The sequence below is a fragment of the Podarcis filfolensis genome (assembly GCF_964270895.1).
Source record: "Podarcis filfolensis genome assembly, chromosome: 2".
Taxonomy (NCBI): Eukaryota; Metazoa; Chordata; class Lepidosauria; order Squamata; family Lacertidae; genus Podarcis; species Podarcis filfolensis.
Genome location: NC_139605.1, coordinates 84,406,155 through 84,423,988, shown reverse-complemented (window position 1 = coordinate 84,423,988; position 17,834 = coordinate 84,406,155). Strand labels below are relative to the sequence as shown.

The 17,834-nt window shown below is 42.0% G+C and overlaps 1 protein-coding gene across 1 annotated transcript; it reads right to left on the bottom strand.

Annotated features, from left to right (window-relative positions):
• Window positions 1-1,992: 1,992 nt before the first annotated feature.
• LOC310755249 (cytochrome P450 2C8-like) lies at window positions 1,993-15,020 on the bottom strand. Its single transcript, XM_083597755.1, has 9 exons — window positions 14,641-15,020; window positions 12,570-12,732; window positions 11,117-11,266; window positions 9,391-9,551; window positions 6,388-6,564; window positions 6,039-6,180; window positions 5,398-5,585; window positions 4,688-4,829; window positions 1,993-2,446 (listed from the first exon to the last, which is right to left on the bottom strand). The coding sequence occupies exons 1-9, from the start codon at window positions 14,815-14,817 to the stop codon at window positions 2,259-2,261; spliced, it is 1,488 nt and encodes a 495-aa protein (XP_083453881.1). The 5' UTR covers window positions 14,818-15,020; the 3' UTR covers window positions 1,993-2,258.
• Between the last annotated feature and the right edge of the window lie 2,814 nt (window positions 15,021-17,834).

Below are 17,834 nucleotides of genomic sequence, written 5' to 3'. Positions count from 1 at the left end.
GACTGCTTTAAACAATAAAAGAGGCAATTTATTTTTGGTACACTGAAAAATGGATTTCTTCCTAAAGATATCTTCTGTAAAAGAAAAACAAAATACTGTCACAGCCTTAATTCATAATTCAGGTAATTTACTGTTTTGCAGTATCTGCTTCACACACACTTGTAAAGGTATTATCACTTGACATTCCATTCATTTTTGCAGCCTTGTTTTACTTGTGTTCTATTTACTGTGAATAATTGGCATTGAATAACTGGCAATGTGTGGCATTGAAAAGTGAGGATAGCAACACATTATCACCCATGCAACCTGCTAGCAACTACTAGCTGGGATGATGGGAGCTGATGTCTGAGAATATCTGGATTAGCCTGTTCAATTTCTGCCTTGTCCAGGGGTTCTAACTATCTCAAACTTCCAAAAGGAAATTTTGGAGAGAAACACCAAATTACTGAAGAAAGCATATAACATTTTGTTATATGGAGAGACTTTAATTAAGATGGTAAAATCGACACAAATAAAATGGGTTCAGGATGTTGGGCATAATAATACAGTTGGAGGAATGGGAAAATTATGGAAAACAAATTTAAAGTTTACAGATTGTATATTATTAAGAGAAAATTATTTGAAAATGATATATAGATGGTATATCACACCAGAAAAAAAGCAAAAATGTATAAAACAGGATCTAAGATATGTTGGAGATGTAAAGAGAAAGATGGTACTTTCTTTCATGTATGGTGGGAATGCAAGAAGGTTAAAGAATATTGGCAAATGATATATAATGAATTGGAAAAAATGTTGAAAAAAACCTATGTTAAAAAACCAGAATCTTTCCTGCTCAGAATTTTAGATCATGATATAAGAGAGGGAAATTGTAGATTGTTTATGTATGCAACAACAGCAGCAAGAATTTTATTAGCACAAGTATGGAAAACAGAGAAAATGCCAACAAAGGGGGAATGGCAAGCCAAACTTGTGGACTTTGCAGTACTGGCTAAGCTGACAGAGAGGATACATGAGAGAGACAACATCGATTTCAAAAAGGAGTGGGAACCATTTATAAACTGTATAAAAAGACAGTATAAAGATTAGGACCCATTGGCAGGTTTTGACTAAACTTTCACAACTATATAAGAGGTAAAATCAGCAGGGTATAGAATTTGTTTAATCAGTACAGAAATAAGGGGGAAGCCAAAGGGGGGTGGAGAGAAATATGGATATATAAATTGTTCAGTTAAGATTTGTGGAAAATTTGTTTTTATAATTTGAAAGTTCAATAAGAATTATTTTTTAAAAAGAAAATGAAAATGAAATCCACTCTCATCCCTATTAGTATTTAGGACTGGGCAATATATTCATATAGCGTCCAAAACCAGTTTGAAGTCCATATTATGCTGTCAGTTTCATAATTTTTGACCTGGCAATATATTGTGAATCATGGTGTGTGTGTGCACGGACGCGTGCCATGCAAAATCACAATGTGGGGAAAACCATGAAGCCAGCCAATGCCTCTACATAGCTCCATCCTTATTTCAGACATTGTGATATATCGGTATATTGCAATATTTAGCTGGGGATATTTCGTAATGTTGAAAACCAGATATTGCCCAGCCCTATTTGTAGTTAAACTGAAATCAAGAAGCCATGTATACTTGAGAGAATAAAAATCCCCTCAATTTAATCGGTAGAAGAGAGTGAATGTTTATAACAGTATACAGTGGTACCTCAGGTTACAAACGCTTCGGGTTACAAACACTTCAGGTTACAAACTCCATTAACCCGGAAGTTTTACTTCGGGTTGAGAACTTTGCCCCAGGATGAGAAAGGAAATTGTGCAGTGGCGGCACAGAAGCAGCAGGCGGCCCCATTAGCAAAAGTGCGCCTCATGTTAAAACGGTTTCGGGTTTAGAGCGGACCCCCGGAATGAATTAAATTTGTAACCCGAAGTACTACTGTATGAGAAAAGCTTTTTAAAACACACACACACTGCAATAGTTGATGATCTTTTGTCACATTTTATTAAGTGCCAATGAGCCCATGAACAGTTGACTGGACATTAGGGATTGAAAGGTCTAAGGCTCTTCTCGTTTGCCATGCTAAGAAAACTTTTAATACCTGATATCTAGGGCTATTACCCTTATGTGAAACTGAGAGGTGTTGAATGAGTGAAGGAAGGCACCTCGCAGTACTCCTATTATACCTACTACAAATATTCTGGGAGCCACTGACCACATTCTTTCTGCTTATCTTTTGTCACAAGATCACACTGAACGTCTGATGGCTTTTATCAGAGGACAGACATTTTTAGCATTGAACTCCATAAACAAAGAGGCTAAATCCATATCTTTTGCGGCTCCAACCAGCTGGAAGGTGAAGTTCTGGAGCAGAGTACTGAAGAACAGGAAGAGCTCCATCCGCGCCAAGGCTTCCCCAATGCATGCCCGCTTCCCTGGCAAAGAAAAAGAAGGCACAGCTAACCAAAGATCTACACAGTGCGTAGGAAACTTGGACTTAGCTCCAAAAAACAACGTTTTGAATGCGTTCTAAACATGCAATACCAGATGACGACAGAGAGCAAAAAAAAAATTATACGATAAAATAATTTGTTATAACGATTTAATTTCTGAATTATTTATAGCTTTATTTTTCCTGTGTGCAGATCCACTCCTAGTGAATTCATGCAATGTTGGTTTGGGGACTGGAAATAGTGTTAGGTATCATTCATCAAGAAACAAGAAAAGTGGGAAGATAACTTTAAGGACATTTTCTATGCGTTCTGGTCAAACATGCCATGCAGCTTCTATACTGAGGCTTCCGTACTGAGTTTTGGTTTTTGAACGTTTCAGAACTCGAACGGTCTTCCGGAATGGATTAAATTCGAAAACCAAGGTACCACTGTACTACTATTATTACCACTACTACTGCTGCATCTGAAGGCAGCCCTGTTTAGGGAAGCTTTTAATGTTTGATGTATTACAGTATTTTAATATTTTTTTGGAAGCCGCCCAGAGTGGCTGGGGAAGCCCAGCCAGATGGGCGGGGTATAAATAATAAAATTATTATTACTACTACTACTACTACTACTACTACTACTAATAATAATAATAATAATATAATGATTGGCCTGACCTATGGATGGGCGAGACATGAGATTCAGTTCACATTTAAAGCTCAGTCTATCAAATGCACCCTTTCTGAAACCATATGAGAACGGAAACACAACCAATCTTCAAAATTTTCACTTGTACAAATTTTCTGATGCAGTTCTCCAACGACAGAATGGGAGGAATTCAACTTCATGTTTTCCAAAGATTCCAGTTTATTGACCCTTTTCTAGCCTCTGACCCAGATGTACTTTAATTTTTTCCAAACACTATCATATGTTTTTGTGCCATCCCCTACTCACAGAAAATACCAGGGAGGGAAATATAATTACAAGACTAGCACATCCAACCAGGAATGACTTTATAGGTCTCTCATTTTACTTTAAATCACAGTGCCTTTGTGAGGAGAAGCCTATTAGAAGCTGGACAGAGGGCACTGCCTCCTTTCAATAAGTGGTGCATGCCATCAGCTTACAACAGGGTCCCATGTAATCCTTCAGGGAAATTGCAAAACATGGGGTAAAGGACCCCTGACAGTTAAGTCCAGTCATGGACGACTCTGGGGTTGCAGTGCTCATCTTACTTTACAGGCCGAGGGAGCCAGCATTTGCCTGCATACAGTTTTTCCGGATCATGTGGCCAGCATGACAAAGCTGCTTCTGGTGAAACCAGATGTGATGGCCTGGGATTCGGATTCAGATTTGGATTCGGATGCTGAACCTGAGGAATCCCCCACCTCCAGAACCAGTTGAGCCAGGGCAGGTGCATGGGCCTGAAGGGTCCTCACCTGTGCTGGATCCTCAGGTGCAGGCACCAGCTGACTCTGCTCTGACTCCTGAGGTGATGGAGGACCCATTGCCTACAGGTGCTCCACTCTCAGCCCCGTCAGAGGAAGCTGAGGTTGCCTCTGGGTTCGGTAACCCTCTAGCCTCTCCTGAGCTGCAGAGGCTCAGGGCAGAGAGGCGGAGGGAACTAAGTTCCTGCAGGAGGAGTGCTCGCCTCCATGCCAGGAGAGGCGAGTCACCTGAGGATTGGGGCCGCCCTATGCCTTGGGGCAGATAAAAGCCAGCCAGCCCCAGTCCCAAGTTGCGGGAGCAACATTGTTGGTAGCCAGTTCCTACCTGAACCTTGTCCTGCTTTCCTGCCGGAGCTCCTGACCCGCCCTGACTCCCTGCTTGCAAGCCTGTTCCTGACTTCACTCAACTCCCTGCCCTGCACCCAGCTTTAGTTTTGATGGACTGCCTCCATATTTCACCTTCGACCTCGGACTGGACTCGGACCTCGCCTCTCGGTTGACCCACAGGACCAGCACACCAGAGCAGTGCACAGAAACACAGTTTACCTTCCTGCCACAGCGACACCTATCTATCTACTTGAACTGGTGTGCTTTCGAACTGTTAGGTTGGCAGGAGCTGGGACCGAGCAATGGGAGCTCACCCCGTCGCGGGGATTCAAACCTTCTGATCGGCAAGAGGCTCAGTGGTTTAGACCACAGCACAGCCATATCTCTTTCCGTACACTGTCTCTTGAAAGAAAGTGGAGATGGCATTGTTTGCACAGAAGTTACCACAGGCTTGTATAGTTACCTGCTGAAAAGGCTATAAAGGCATCTTTCTTCTTGAACTGGCCTTTCTCATCCAAAAAATGTCCTGGGTTGAACTGTTTGGGAGTCTCCCACTGGAGAGGGTCACGGTGCACACTTGTTAACATTGGAACAACAGCAGTGTCCTTCAGGGATAAAAGATGGCAGATTTACATTATTGGTCTCAATTCATGACTATCTAGGAAATAGCCATACTATGATAAAATGGGGCAGCTAACTTAGAAGAATGGGCTTCCAATAGGGATGAGCTGATTTCCTCTGGTCTGCTCCTGTATTACTCCATAAGTACACACTGCCTTACATTCAACTAAATGTATGTACCCATTTATGTACCCATTTTAAATCTAAAACACCTTTTTGTGTGCTTTCTTGTGTGCTTCTGTGTGCATTTTCCCACTAAAACATTGCTTTTAGTACACCTTTTCCCCATAAAAGATACATTTTGTATGCATAGGTCTGTGAAAGACTAATTCCGTTGGTTCATTTTAAAATGTGAACCGAACAAACAAAATTCTCCTCTATCACTAGTTCCTTCAGCTCATTTGCTTAGGCCAACAAAATCGCCACTGATCTCCACTACTGATCTCATCCCAGCCTCCATGAGGGCAGTCCAGGGCCCTTTATATGATCAGTTCCTGAAACTGCTCCATTTCTTCTCCACAATTATCATGACAAAATGCTGGGCCATCATACCTTAGGGATGGTGAACCCCCTGAATTTTGTATCACAAGACGTTGCACGGGGAAAGGTCTCAATACTTAATAGTGGGTATCGTAGAATCTCATGGATAACTGCATTGGTGAAAGGCATCCTCACACGATCTTCCATGCTAGGGGCACGGGTGGCACTCGTCACCTCATCAATTTCCTGTTGGACTTTTGCTGTAATGAAAAAGAGATATTTCCTGGATTCAGATTCTGCTTCTCATCTGACAGAGTGAAAACCTTGGGCACTCTCCGACATAATGAAAACTCATGCCAACACAAATTCTCCTCTTGAGTGATTTCCACTCATTCCTCTGTGCCAGAGCCTTACCACCTTGTTGATCTCCTGCTGGACTTTTCCTGTAACAAATATCATTTGGAAAATGTGCTTCCAGAATTCTGAGGTCCCTCCTCTTCTGGCAATGTTCCTACTCCTGGACATAAGTGCCATTTGAAGACACCAGGGAGCCCTCAAAACCCTTTTTATTTTTTAACATTGAGGGGAGGTTCAGGCTGATGCAGAATGCTAATGGAAACCTCCTAGTCCATGGGATGTCTTTTCATGTGTGATTACTAGTGGAGCCCATCATAGTCCCATCCACTTTAAACTTCTCTGGGGTATCTGAATACCTTGAATATGTGGCAACTTAGACATCACCATGAGGCCAGAGATCAAGAAAATGCTTGTGGTTCCTGTCCCAGCCGCAAAAAGGCCAAACACTGTCATGACAAGGTTTTCAGTTCTGAAGGTGTCACTCACAGACTTTTGTTCCTATGAGGCAGAGGGAAAGGGAGTGGGGAGAGAGAGAAAATTTCACTATAAAGAAAGATGGCAAAATGGAGACAGCTTAGCCTGTTCGAATGAGCATCATGGGTGAAACAGAGGGGCACTCTGGTTGGCCTGGTATCCCTTCCCCACATGGACTAGGACATAACTGGGCACCCATACTGGTGCAAATAAATTTTTTGACCCACATACCTTCTCAGACTTGATAAGAAAGCAGTCAATAAAGTCACGGATGTTCTGAGGATCCAGCGTCTGCCTGTGTAGTTTCACATTCTCACGGACGAAATCACACAACTCATCAGTATCAGAAAAAATCTTTTGGTGTCTTCCAGGAAAGCAGTCCAATATTTTGGGGAGAGCAGAGTACAGCTGAAATGAAGATGACACACACAGCCTTAAATATTGTAAATCCATCTTTTTATAGTATGCCACAAAGATTCTGGCTGAAAAGTGATAAAGCAGTTGTTTTTAATCACTTATTTTGGAAATCCAGCAGGAACTGTTGAGCTTCTGGTTCATTTTACCTCATTCCTAAGGGCTAGGGATGATGGGGCTTCCCTTGAAAATGACTCAGAAATGTCAACTGGTCCAAAATCCAGATTACTGGTTCGGGTTCTGTTTAAGTCTCACATAACCTCTGTTATAAAGCAGCTGCACATGTGGCCACTTTGGCTCTGGGCCTGGTTCAAGGTGTTAATATTAGTTTTTAAAGCCCTAAATGACTCAGGCTCCAACTACCTGAAAGACAACTTCCTTTCCTGCAGACTTCCTCGGGTGCTAAGAGTGGCAAAGGGGACCCTATTAGTTGTTGCACTGCCCTCAGAGGCTCATGGTCCAGAAAAAGGTATTGTCTGTGGCAACCCTTCAGTTGTGGAACTTCCTCTACACAGAGGTGTGCCTGGCCTCTTCATTATACAGGATTTGACGAATGCTGAAGACATGCCTTTTCACTCCGGCTTTTGACATCTGAGGTGTATATAAGCTGTTTTCAACCGTTTTTAACTTTGTGTTTCAATTGTTGTAACCTGCCCTGGGACCTTAGGGTGAAGGGCAGAACAACAAGAACAACGACATCCTGGGTAGCTTGTTTTAGCTGATGATCTAGGCGTGGCTCCCCACGCTTAGCAACTCGTCCCACCAGGATACCTCTATAGATGTACAAATGTGCCTCAGTCTGTTCCAACACTCATTCTCACTTTCAACTGGAATTTCCCATTCTCCTGCAATTGGTGCATTTTGCACAAGTCTTTCTTCTATTTTGTCATCCGCTAATGTGGAAACGTCTGCCATTTTTAATGCACATCATATTGCACAATAGACAGACCTATCCCAGTAATCAACAATTATTTAAAATTGAAAAATGAAACAAGTAAGGCTCCTGCTGGGACAGAAATTTATGTGGTTCCCTTTACTGATTGTGAAGTTTTATGAGGGCAGTAAATTTCTGGGGAGCAGTTTGTGATTCATAGCAACAATTCTCCCTTCCCCCACACCCTCATGGCTCTTCCTTCAGTAGCTTGGGTACCATTTTCTTACATTAGGAAAAACCTGTATGCTGCATTGTACTGGGGTGTTGTGGGGATGGAAACTGTACGGTGACATCCATACAAAAAGTGTAGCCCCTGTTGGTGACTGCCATTTTTTTGTGGTGGCAGCCATTTCTCTCTTGCAATGTTCCACAGTTATATTGTATCCAGAGGGAAATGGTAGTCAGGCAACTAAAGGGGGTGGGGAAGCAATGGTAAAGTAAAGGGGGGGGGCAGGAAAGGAAAGGGAGATCTGCTGCTATTAGTAAACAGCCCAGGTAAGTCTTCCAACTTTTCTGCTGCCTGCCTTGCTCAAGGGTCCAGTTTCTCCCCTGAAATCACTGGAACTTTGGGGGACCACTAGGGACGCATCAGAAGATGGCTGACAATAACATCTCTCCGACCCACACGAGGTAAATTGGAGGCTGTGATGGGAGTAAATAGCCTCCCTACCCCCCCCCCCAGGATTGTGGTGGGGGACTGCCCTTGCCACCCCCAAATTTGTGGGGATGGGGGCACTAGGCACAATGCCCTCCTGTGGGATTTCGGCGCTCCTGGACGCCGTCTCTGATCCGTGCCACTAGCTGCAAGAACTTCAAAAGAAACAATTTGGATGAAGCGAATGCACATATTTCAAGGAAGAAGGGGAGTAAAGACTGCTAACAGAAGAGATCTCTGATAAAACAAGACGAGTCGGAGGAACAAGTATAAATCATGAGACGATACGCCAAGACTCGGTATGGCAAAGGGACTGATGGGGGAGGTGGAAAAAACTTTCCTTTCTTTCCTTTATGTGATTAAACAATAATCCCCCCCCCCTCATAAGTCAGAAATGTCGTTTTAAGGACTTAAGCTGTGGATTTAAGGCTGTGTGGAGATAAACTTTCGAACCGAAGCATGTTTTAAGAAGAGCGTGGAATATATAAGGGCTTTGGAATGACGCAGTTAAACATTCCGTCGCCATATTGGGAAGTTCTGTCGGAAGACTTAAGTCTGAGAGGAGAAATAGAGAAATAGAGCTGTTTTTATATTGTGGGTGAAACTCCTCAGTGGGACTTAAGAACGGCAGTTCTGTAATTAATGATGGAAAGAGCGCTGTTATCTATGAAGGCGATGAAATATGGAAACCATCTCGATTTGAGGATTGGAAGAACGGAAAAATTCACACAGGATTATTATTGGTGTTTATCGGCTTAAGGAGACTATCAGAAGAAAAAAGAGAAATTATATGAACAAGATGTGATGTGGAAACAGCAAGGTAAGACTGGATAGAATTATGAACTTTGTTTGGACTGATTTGGACATTAACGCAGTGGCAAGAAGATGATCAGAATCCCCCTTCGGATCTTGAAATATGGGTCCCCTCAACAAAATTCAAAATTCGGCTTTGTAATTCGGAATTTATGTGATGTGATTTGATTTGATTTGATTGGCCGGTTAATAAAAATTATTTTTTTAAAAAAAAGAAATCACTGGAACTTTTTGATTGTGTCAATTTCCATCTCAATCCTGTCGAAGACATTTTCAGAACATTATTTTCATCTGATAGTTAGGCAGGCACACATTTGTGAACCCTTTGTGCCATCGTTCATGCTCCAACAAGCTAGGTTTCGTTTTTCCTTTTCATGGTAGAAAGGAAAATGTTTGCAACACAGAAGGAACAACCTACCAGTCCCAAGAAAGATTGAAATAAGGCAACTTGGTTCTCTATAATGCGTTGGTGCTTTAGGAAGGTCTTGTCTGCGTAGTCAAAGCGAGTCCCAAAGATGACTGATGAGATCACATTGGAAACAGCGGATGTGATTCTAGCTGTCGGATCAAAGCCCTGTCCTGTAGGAGGAACCAAAGACAGTCAGCAAGGCCTGATGAAAGTGGACCCCACCATCTTCAGACCCCAATACAAAATTAACTCTAAAAACTGTTTAAACAGCTTGAACCTGGTAGATTGCATTTCCATCAATCCCAAGAACCAAATGTTAAAGAAATTAAAAGTAGTAGTAAAATGCTGTAATCAAGAGGGCTGTGCACAGCTGTACCCCTGACACCGACCTGATGTGAGGCCTGAATCTGGGTCCACAAATTGGCTCCGACACAATATTCAGGGCAACCTGGGCAGCACTCAAATTGTATCCAGTCCTAAGTCAATTCAGGGGGCTGTGCTAATTTTTATTTTTATTTTTAAACTCTAATTAAACATAATTTTTGGGAGGTGAGAGGCAGAAAAAAGAGGCACTGGGTTTCTTCTCTCCCCCCACCCACCCCCGCCACCTACCCCATCCATAGTCCAAATAATGAATCCCGCCCCCTCATTTCTCTGTCATAACATTCCGCTTAATTAACTCATTTGATGCCAATTCTGCTAGTATTGCCTGCAGCAGAGTTTCAGTTGGCTCACAAGGCCATGTTGACACTAAATAAAAATAAACCCAAGGAATGGAAATGTGTTGATGATTACATGGTACAAAGATGCTCCAACCAGAATCTATTGATGAGCATAGACTGAGCTCACAAAGACAAGAATTATGATGTTGAAGATGGAATTTTGACTAAGTTAGTAAGTATAAACACATTAGTATTACAGTGGTACCTCAGGTTACATACGCTTCAGGTTACAGACGCTTCAGGTTACAGACTCCGCTAACCCAGAAATAGTGCTTCAGGTTAAGAACTTTGCTTCAGGATGAGAAGATAAATTGTGCTCTGGTGGTGCAGCGGCAGCTGGAGGCCCCATTAGCTAAAGTGGTGCTTCAGGTTAAGAACAGTTTCAGGTTAAGTACGGACCTCCAGAACAAATTAAGTACTTAACCCGAGGTATCACTGTATTAGTAAATAGAATCAAAGAAGCCATGCATGGGGGGGGGGAGGGGAGTCACAAGTGTTTATGGGAAAAGGTGTAACAATAGTTGATTAAATGTGGATATACAACTGCAATGTTAAAGGCGAAGAATACATGACGAGTTTTATTTATAGTATTTGAATATTCAAAGTTATGTGTCTTACCTATATCATTTGAATATGTAACGTATATAATTAAATAAATAAATATAAACCCAACAATTTTCACTGAAACAATTTGCACACAGTATAATCTTCAGTATGCACACCTAAGAAGTGTAGGTAGACTGTCATAGGCATTACTGGATTAGTGGAAAATATTAAGCTGGAAGTTCAACACATGAGTTGGGGTTCACATGAGCGTGCAGAGAGTTGAAAGTACAAATGGGAAAAGCTTGCTTCTCTGCAGCCACTGAGCCCGACAGCCACATATTCTAACTATGTCAAAAGCTTACATACTATAGGTGCCCATTCCAATATACCGGTACAATCGAATAAATGCCCTCTCCTTGCCCTGGGATAGTGCTTTCTCGGTTTTATTTTTTAATGAGCTAGATAACCTTTTGTGGCTGCCAGTGCCTCCACCAGGCAAACAGCTTCCTCCTGTACCCTCTCAGACATTGATCTCTTCCCCATTCCAAAGTCTCTCAGTGTCATAACTGTGAATCTGCGCAGCTCTCTCCATTCCATGTCACTAGAGTTGCCTATCCCTGGGAAAAAAGAGAGGAAGGTCATTCCGTCAGTTCTTGACCCAACAGGAACCGGCAGGAAGTTTCTACATGAAAAGGTGGTTCTGGTGCTTTCCACCTTAAAATTATATCCCCATTTGTAGTTACAGTTCAGCAACCAGTTGTTCCCATTCTCTCAATTATCCTGATAAGGTAGGCCACAACAGCCCAGTCCCAGGTAAGATTCTCCCCCTATTGTGTGGGCAGGTGGTCCCTCTCCCTACCCGGACTGATGACCTTGGCAATGCCTCCCCAGGTGGGATTGGGCAACTGGCTGAGTTAGGCGGAGACCTCCAGGTATCCCACCTGGGGAAGATGAAGATGAAGCCAAGCCTGTGGTAATGGTGCCACATAGGGTAGAGGGGGCTGCGCACGACCATGCAAAGGGTGCCCCCCATTTAATGTGGGGAGCGGTCATTCTCTCAATTATCTTGATAAGGTAGGCCACAACAGCCAAATCCCGTGTTGTGTAAGGGATTTTTGCTCTTTGGTAGAGTAAGTACGTCCAGTTCAGCATACTAATGGATGGCAGGAGACATGACACACTGCCTTGCCTGACTCCAGGCCACAGTGTTGGCTGCTGTTGGGGTGGGAAAGTGAAATCATGTCACCCATGTTCAGAATGGCATGCTTTGGCCCAGGAGAGACGTAGCAACATATACAGTTGCTATTTTCAGTTTGCAGACTCAATAAATGGATGATGTTTTGAGTGGCGAGTTTATATTTATGAGTGTTTATGGGCGGGACAGTTTCCCTTGGGGGCAGGAAAGCAGCTTCTTTGGGGGGAATTGATTTTCAAAAATGGTTCTTTGAAGAAGCGGGCCACAGCAAACAATAATGCCTTGCTTGATAGTGTTTGTCTTTCTTTCTTTCCTAGACATGATGCTTATTATCATGGTTATACAAATAGCAGCTACAGAGAAGTCTGAGCAAAACTGGGACCATGGAGGTTAGACTCTCTCTACATGCCACCATGGTAACAAAAATCACCTCTCTGAGGTTTCTAATTGCCTCTTAAAAGCTCTCATTATTGCACATGGGGAACAAATTGCCCTGAAATGCATATACAGCTTTAGAAAGACACTTTTTGATGGCAAGTAGAGAGAGTCAAGCTTCTCCTTCCCATTGTCTATGGCCCCAAGATTACTCAGACTTCTTTGTGCTGGCTATTTATGAACAAAATGTGATTGGTACTCACACAACTAGTTTGGCCCTGAATTGGGGACTGCATTACAAATCAAAGTAGAGCTGAGCTATACATAAAAAATAAGAAGAAATAGCCTACCATGGCCTTTGGCCATTCGTTCACTGATGGGGCTGTTAATACGCCCACCAAACGCTTCAGCATGATCCATCAGAGCATCTTTTACCACATCAAATCCACAAAGCACGACCATAGGTTTGGGTCCCATCCAGACAGTGAACACAGGGCCATATTTCTCAACCAGCTGAAGACACAAAGACAGTGTTATTTAATTAGGCAGTGAAACTTCCACTGGAGTAATTATCTTAAGGAACGGTTGCAATATCTCTTAGGGCACCTGCAGCTTGTTTTGTGCGGGGTTTTGCAGGCATATGCTGCAACATGTCATTGATGCAGTAACAGTGCATTAGTGGCAGAATTCAGCTTTATTAGTTGTTCTGCAATGCATCTCAGTATTATTACATTATTGCCATCTAGAAGGATACATTTATTTATTTCATAAAATTTACATCTATGCATTGTATATACTGGAGTGCAACAAAAGACACATACACCTGAACATTTGGGCTATTACTAGCTACAGTATTTGAACAGGAAGCTATGGGACGTGCACTGACTGGAACAAAACAGTGTGTCCACCTCAGGACTTTTGCAAGTGCAAACAGTATTTGAAATGGGATTGTGTATAACTACTCCAATGTCACCATGAGTACAGTACAAATAATCATGAATGTGCAATAAAAAGGACATCTGGATGGCTCCTGGGAGAATGGGCTGCTAGAACGCTGTTCTTCCTGAATGAGGAGGAACCGCATTTAGAACTGCCTCCATAAAAGAAAGAGAGTCTTGTGAAATCTTATATTCAGCCCCACCAACTTCATCAGGTGTTTGATTCACTTTAACAGGTATGACACTGCAATAGGTATTACATCATACATTTCAGTATGATCAACCACTGCTTCATATCTCTAAAGCATAACCATATAATTATGTCTAGGCCAATCAATGAATACAGAGCCATGCTTCTTGACATGCTGCCTGGTTCTGCTTCAGCTTGTTATTTATCACATTTGGGGACAACTGCCCTAAGTGATCTTCTAAAAATTATTTAGGTTACAGTGCAATACTGTTATGGAAGTATATTGGAATTTACTCCCATGTGACCTACCAACCACAATCAGGTTTTTAAAGTATGCACAGAGTCTCCATGAGTAGTGGAGAGCTTTTCACATGTTATAGGTATCATGCAGTGGAAGGGACAGGGCTTGGCAATGTGCCTACACTACCTTTGACTGGATGTGTTTACACATATACCCGAATGCAGCTAGCTTGCAACTTAATGGTTTCAGAATTCCATCTTGGAAACCACCCTGTGATCGGCAGATGATGAGCAGTTTAGAAATTTAATAAATAAATAAAAAAGTAAAAATCTAATGTATATTGCTGCTGATGTGCTTTTTCTAAATGAATATTGCTATTTATTGTGAGTCCTTCAGTTAGGGTGCCTCCAGACTGTCATTATTTTGCAAGAAGGATTCAAGCACATACCATAATTTTGGGTCTGTGCAGTTAACATAATCCTAGTGCAATAAATCCACTTTAAAAAAGAGGACTTTTTGCTGTTTTGAAAGCGATGGGGAAATACATTGAAAAGCCTGGGATGAATAAATGACTATAAGCAACCTGCAAGTTAACCAGGATGAATGAAGAATGAATCAATGCTCATTATCATAGAACCACCCTGAAAGCAAATCAGAACAATTGTTCAATAAAGATATAACTTCTTTTTAAGTTTTGTGCAAGCAAATCAGAATGAATGATGAATGCTGAATAAACCAATGGTCTGGAGGGATCTTAAGTTGATTCAGGGAAGCTCTAAAAAGCATGCAAAATAGACACATGCCAACAGTAAAAAACAACAACACCTAGTAAAATCAAGTAATAAAAAATGCAAATAAAAATAAGGAAAGAGAAGGGAAGCAGAAATCTGGGCCTTTATTATAAGGAAGAATGGAAAAGTATATAAGCAAAAGAGGGAACAATTAACCTTCTGTCCTTCCTCTACACATTGCTTCATTCCAGACAATGGTTGTTTATGCCGCGCCACAGCGACAAAGGAACAGAGGGAAACCGCAACAAGAAATGGATTTACCTTTGAATAGTTTTTGCTCAGAGGCATGACATCTTTCTGCAGCAGGTTCCCCAGGAAGAACCAGGGAGTGGGGCCTGGAGGTAGCTGACTTTTCTTCTTGTACATTTTTGAGGATGAAAAAATGAAGATGAAGAGAACCCAGAGAAGGAGCAGAGCTCCTGTTACAGCCACTTCCATCTTCCTCTGAGGCTCTTCTTTTGGTCAAATATATCCAGGAAACTACTTAAGAAAGACAAGGTGAAAACACAACTGCTTATTAGAACCCCAGCCAAACCCCAACTCCAACCTTCTCCAAATAATCTTAGTTCCTTTATTTCCAGTATGTGTTCCATTAGGAAAGGTGGGTTAATCATCCACATAAGCTCTAGACCTGGGCTGAAAATAGGTTAATTTCTATGCTCTTCAACATCAAGGTTGCGTACAGACTTACATGTAACTGATATGAAAGCTCATTTCCTTTAACACAACCATTAAACACAGTCGTACCTTGGAAGTCAAATTTAATCCGTTCCTGAAGTCCGTTCAACTTCCAAAATGTTTGAAAACCAAAACGTGGCTTCTAATTGGCTGCAGGCAGCTCCTGCAGCCAATCGGAAGCCACAGAAGCTGCGGAAGCCCCATCAGACGTTCAGCTTCCAAAAATAGTGCACAAACTAGAACGCTCTCTTCCAGGTTTACGGCATTCAGGAGCCAAAATGTTCGAGAACTAAGCTATTCAAAAACCAAGGTCTGACTGTAATATATACTTTTAAACCATAATATCCACATTCAAACACAACCACCCGCCCAGCACCGACAACCTCACCCTTTTATCCATCCATGGGCATCCTAATACCAGTAAGGATGATACGCCAGACCCCTCTGTGAGTAGATTCCTAGTCAGATCTGAGCTGGCATCTCCCGATTTCAACCAGCGTCAAGAAGTAATTGATCTACTTCGCAGGAAATAAATTCTGGAAATGCCACCAAGTTTTGACTGAAATCAAGTGAGCCACACACCCACCCTGAAAGGAAATATATAACTCTCCACTGCCTTATCTACCTTTGTCAAATGTAGTGCAGCAAATCATACGAAGACTGAATAAATTGGGAGAGCTTTCATGGCCAATGAACAAGCCGACCTGAAAGTCACATTGAACCTGCCAGTCTGGATGAACAGGAAGTGTGTTACAACACAGATAGTGAAGCAATCACCCTTGTGAAAAGAAGCATTAAATTAGACTCCATGGTACAAATAACCGATGTGCAATCCATATCTGCTATTGAAAACATTGTCAATATTTGATGCGTTCATCCTTCATTTTCAGTGACGTTCAGTCACAAGTTTCTTACCCGATGCATTTTCCAGCTTGGACATAGGATATGGATGAAGGAAACAGAATATTTTTTAAGTAAGTTAATATATTTGAGAAATACTTATTGTCATGCCTGCCTCTAGAACATTTTCGTATCAATTAAAAATTAGGGCTAAGCTTTATTTGTGGAAAAACTCCTGAGTTATCTTATTGTGCCTTAAAATATTTATGCTATCTCAACAAAACATGTAACCAAACTTAGCAAAACATTGTCGTCCAACACACAGCCCAAGGGTTACATGCAGCCCTCACCTCTAGGTCCTTTTTGGTGGCCCTTGGCAACATTTGAGGCCCCCCCAGCGCTCAAATTCTTTTCTCAAAGCAAGGCGCTGGGCTTTAGGAAGGAGGCATGAAGGCCAGCTCTGACAGGGTCCCAGAGTCCTCCTGTCTCCATCACAAAGCCTAGTTAGTGCTTTTCCAGCTTTGAGAAGGAAGTGAGGGGGCTCTAGAATGCTGCCAGAGCCTTACGCCTTGTCCTTCCCATAGCCTAGCACCACGCTTAGGCAGCATGAAGTTTGTTTGGGGGTTGTCAAATTTTGGGCTCACTCGCTCCTGCTGTGCTGCATGGCAATGAGTGACCCATAGATTCCATGTTAAAGTACTCTTGCAGCCCTCTTGCAATCAAAAGCTGGACTACCCTGGTATAGAACAAGATCATCCATGAACTACAGATGGGTAGGGGAAGAACTATTTTCTTGCTGTGAAATTTAAATGAAATTGAAATTTAATCCAAGCCAGAGGAAGCAGGAGAAAGTTCAGCTTTCCTCTCCTTCAAGGGTTCTTCCCCTCAAAGGTATTCAAATTCAGCTGGAGAAAACTTTTTATTGGCATCTATAGCATTAAGTAACAGGTAGAAATGTACTCTGTCAGTTCTTCCATGCCTGTGGTGAGAAAACCTTTCAAGTAATTCAAACTTCATTAGGCACATCTTTTCCTGCATTGTTTCGACGAATGGAGGTGGGGGAGATAAGAAACATATTTTGAGCAAAAAGCCCAAAAGGCGACTTCCTTCTCTCCACATTCTTCTGCTGCTACCCCACCCCCGACCCCAAGCAAGTAAACATGCTGACCTGGGCATCTTCTATATAATTATCTCCCACATTCTTCGTAGCTAAGCACAAGTCCCTCTGGCAACCCAGTTGTGTAAGAATAATCAGTCAAGAGAATAGACATATTCCTTTTGAGGGTGGGCGATAGCATTAAAAGTAATTTTTAAAGGCAGGAAGTATAGACAGAAAGTATGGCATTTTACTTTAAAAAAAAATGAATTGGAACAGTTGTGTGGCATGACAACATGACCCAGAGACAAAAGGACAATTCTAAAAAGCTTATGATGACAAGAAAATATATCAAGATAGACAGTCTTTACAGACCCTCCAAGTTTCCCTATTTTCCAGGGAGAGTCCTTAGGATGTCCCTATTTTCATCAGAGAAAAGTTGGGGGGTATGGAGTTATGCAGCCCCTGGGTCATGGAGATGTAACTTTACAATCTTTAGAAGGCATCTGAAAGCAGACTTGTATAGTTTTATTTTGTTTTTATATGTGTTGGAAGCCTCTCAGAGTGTAGATACTTGTCCAGGATGGGACACGGTTGCACCACATAAAAGATTTCCCTCTTGCAAGAATGCTTAAAGCTCATGTGTACAGCACACATATGTGTGGATTTCTTGAGACACGTGTAACAATTAACAAATTTTGAGCTGAAGTGTGAGTGTGAGGGACTGGAAGAGCTAGTTTAATGGCACTTATTTATCTCTTAGAACAGGCATAGGCAAACTCGGTCCTCCAGATTTTTTGGAACTACAACTCCCTTCATCCCTCACCACTGGTCCTCTTAA

Coding starts and splice junctions, on each gene's coding strand:
- LOC310755249 (XM_083597755.1), bottom strand. CDS start 14,817: ATGGAAGTGGCTGTAACAGGAGCTCTGCTCCTTCTCTGGGTTCTCTTC. Junction 12,733..14,640: donor TGAGCAAAAACTATTCAAAG/GTAAATCCATTT, acceptor TTGTGTCTTCAG/CTGGTTGAGAAATATGGCCC. Junction 6,565..9,390: donor TTCAATCTTTCTTGGGACTG/GTAGGTTGTTCC, acceptor TCTTCATTTCAG/CTGTACTCTGCTCTCCCCAA.